A 3,774-nucleotide genomic window follows, 5' to 3' on the forward strand; every position below is an offset into this window, starting at 1 on the left:
ATGGCAAACAGGCTTTTGGGCACAAGAGTCCTCTAGCTATTTCTATGGGAAGCACCAGCTGTCATTTGGGGGAAAAAACATAATCCACATCCCTGCATGTTCAAATGCCTTTATTCAAGTGCAAGCATAGATGTTATAGTTTTTGCTTAATACTTAAGTAAGAACAGTGCTACATGTTGATATGCTTTCAGCAAATCAACAAAGGGTTATGATWAAATCAATCACATATATCTAAAACCACATTACCATRRTTTCAAACTCTTGTATATATAAGAAATTAGTAMTTGATTGGCAACAGGGACATAYGTAATTATTAGATTTGTGGATGTGTGTTAGGAGCATTGTTGCATCTGTGCCAGGCAGTGCTATCAGATGTATTCTGGTCTCACCACGAAGCGAAATTCATACTGGCCTTCARGACAGGGGTAGGACAGGGCCAGACTGATGTTAGAAGGGATCTGGGCCATGTYGTTCTTGAAGTCCTGGACGTGAAAGACATACCTGCCCTCACAAGTTAGGAGCAGTCGGTTGCTGAAGCGAACACTGTTGGTCTGGTTTTGTCTGAGGCTGCTTTGGAGAGAGAGCCTGGCAGTGGGGAAGGAAATACAGTTGGAACATTCTCGTTGGTTCTTAAAGACTCTTGCTGACCAACTGATGGGGTTGGTTTCCTTGGTCTGGTAAATCACACTATTGTGGTTTGGTGTTGTGAATGACTTGCTATATTCTGGCGTGGGGTAATAAGGTTGGTAGTGATTGTAGCGACTGTTGTAATCATATCGCATATCTTGGCGTGGTGGCTCTTTGTTGGTTGAGTTGATGGTGATGGTGATGCTCCATGGCTCAGCAGTGTAGATCCTGGGATGGTAATCATGCTCTTCTTCACTCTCGCTGCTTTTGTGCTTCCTCAGAGTGTCGAACGACAAGGCGTTGAACTGGAAGCCTCTGAGMATGCTGACACGATAGAGCTTCTCGTGGCTCCTGTAGAGGTCTGAGGTGAACTGCAGGTCGTAGAGCTTCTCGGCAGGGATCATCGGGAAGCGGATGTGGCCTAACAGGGCCGCCTTGCTCTCGGTGCCGGTGGAGTCACCCTTCTCTATGATCCAACTCTCCAGCGCTTGCAGAAGGAACCCCTCGTCYGGTACCACTAGGTCAGACCGCGCTAAGAGGGCCATCAGGAAGTCTGTGGAGACGTCGCTCCAGGCCGGGGAGTTGATCAGAGCCTCGCAGTTCCAGGCCCAGGTACTCGGAGCAGTTTCTTCCTGAAGCCAGCAGGTCTCCGGTCTGGACGGAGTACTGGTACAGGGAGACCTGGGTGTAGAAGGAGGGGTCCTCAGGGAGGAGTACGGTGAAGAGCCTGCCGGTGTCCTGCATCAGCCGTTTAACCCCAAACATTGAGGCCAGCTTGTGGAGGCACTGGGCAGAGGAGACGGTCACGTCGATCTTGCGGGTGTAAAGGTACCTAGAGAACCAKAGCAAGGACATTTAAATAAATTAACTTGGATTCAAACATTTTCAGGAGATACCATAGATACAAAGGAACTTCAGCCGGTGGTGCTGGACCTCGAGAAATACTGTGCTTTAAGTAAGGCACCATCACCCTGGATCTACACAGTTGATGCAAGGAAACGTAGATTCATCTCGACAGACYACTTTTGACGTCTAAAATCATCTGACACATTTGGATTCTTGTGTATSTATTCAACCAATAAACATACAGTGTATCTAAATAGCACCTGTTAAGGGTCACAGAATAGTACCTGATGAAGCTGGTGACACAGGGGCTGCAGGCTTGGCTAATCTCTAGGGAGAGGTTACTGGACCCGTTGGTGATGTTGAAGTGTGGGTAGAGAGAGAGGATCAGTTTGTGGGTGCATATGTTCCTCTCCTCCACTTCCAACTTCCCCTCCCCATCTCTGTTCCCTGTGGGGCTCTGGATTGCAATGAGGAAGTCACAGTCGTCCCCACGGTCAAACAGCTCGCCCAGGTCATCTGACAGGCCCAGACTGTGGTCCAGGAAATGTGCTGTGTCACTGATCAAATCTGTGCCTGTACAGTATGAGGAATACACGTGATTAGGACTGTACATGATTAGTAGGAATATGTAGGGCTGATAGTGTGTATTTTAGTTTCGGTGAATTTTAAGAACATGTATTAATTCATTCATTCATCCCTTTATTTAACCAGGAAAAGAACCTTGTGTAGTTGTTATGGGTTAAAATGTCTGTTTCTTCCATAACCTTTGGTCAGACAGGGGCTGCAGACACACAGAGTGAATCTGAAATGTATTTTACTCAATTCCTTGCATCCTCTCAACTCACCTCCTAAGAACATCAGAGGGAATCAGGGAGAGCATTGGATCTTATCCACCAATGCTCTCCTCACTTCTCTCTGATGTTTTGCAAAGGAGGCGTGGAGACTTTTCAGAAGGAGACGAGAGGAAGGCCGAGGAGAGACATCTCTCCTATCCCAGTCTGCTGTCTCCACATGCTTCAAGATGGCCACCATTGTTCCTGTCAAGAAGGCAAGGTAACTGAACTTAATGACCATCGCCCCGTACACTCACTTCTGTCATCATGAAGTGCTTTGAGAGACTAGTCAAGGATCATATCACCTCTTACCTTACCTGCCCCCTAACCCACTTAATGTGCTTACCGCCCCATAGATCCACAGACGATGCAATCGCCATCACTCTGCACCTGCCCTATCCCATCTGGACAAGAGGAATACCTATGTAGAATGCTGTTTATTGACTAAGCTCAGCATTCAACACCATAGTACCCTCCAAGCTCATTATTATGGTTGAGGCCCTGGGTCTGAACCCCAACTTGTGCAACTGGGTCTGGACTTCTTGACTGGCCGCCCCAAGGTGGTGAAGGTAGGAAACATCACTCCCACTCCGCTGATCCTCATCACTGGGGCCCACAAGGGTTCATGCTCAGCCCCCCCCCCCCCCCCTGTACTCCCTGTTCACCCATGACTGCGTGCAAGCATGTCTCCAACTCAATCATCAAGTTTTCAGATGACACAACAGTAGATAGAAGCTTGATACCAACGATGACGAGGGGGGGTGACAGCCATACAGGGAGGAGTGGAGGGCTCTGGGAGGTGGTGCTGGAAAACAACCTCTCACTCAACGTCACAAAACAAAGGAGATGTTTTGACTTCAAGAAACAGCAGAGGTGCACCCCCCATATCTACATCAACAGGACCGCAGTGGAAAAGGTGGAAAATGTCAAGTTTCTTGGCTACACATCACTGACAAACTGAATGGACCACCCACACAGACAGTGTGGTGAAGAAGGGCACAACAGAGCCTCTTTCAACCTCAGGAGGCTAAAGAATTTGGCTTGTCACCTAAAACCCTCACAATTTTTACAGATGCACAATTGAAAGTTTCCTGTCATGCTGTATCACTGCCTGGTTCGGCAACTAACATTCGGGTGCTGTAGCTCTCCAGAGGTGGTGCGGTCTGCCCACGCATTACCGGGCACAACTACCACCCTCCAGGACACCTACAGCACCTGATGTCACAGGAGGCTAAAAGATCATCAAGACATCAACCACCCGAACCACTGCCTGATCACCCCGCTATCATCCAAGAAGGAGAGGTCAGTACAGTGCATCAAGCTGGACCGAGAGACTGAAAAACAACTTCTATCTCAAGGCCATCAGACTGTTAAACAGCCTCACTAACACATTAAGAGGCTGCTGCCTATAAGCATAGACTAGAAATCATTGGCCACTTAAGAAGAACACTAGTCAACTTTAATAATG

General features: G+C 48.0%; 1 protein-coding gene across 1 annotated transcript in view; it reads right to left on the minus strand.

Moving 5' to 3' along the window:
* Positions 1-101: 101 nt before the first annotated feature.
* LOC111953673 (galectin-3-binding protein A-like) overlaps positions 102-3,774 on the minus strand; it is an 8,255-nt gene continuing 4,582 nt past the window's right edge. The window contains 3 exon segments of the mRNA XM_023973096.2: positions 102-1,235; positions 1,237-1,459; positions 1,758-2,046. Coding sequence (XP_023828864.1) covers positions 369-1,235; positions 1,237-1,459; positions 1,758-2,046 — 1,379 coding nt within the window. The 3' untranslated portion in view covers positions 102-368.

The sequence above is a fragment of the Salvelinus sp. IW2-2015 genome, linkage group LG27, assembly GCF_002910315.2.
Source record: "Salvelinus sp. IW2-2015 linkage group LG27, ASM291031v2, whole genome shotgun sequence".
Lineage (NCBI taxonomy): Eukaryota > Metazoa > Chordata > Actinopteri > Salmoniformes > Salmonidae > Salvelinus > Salvelinus sp. IW2-2015.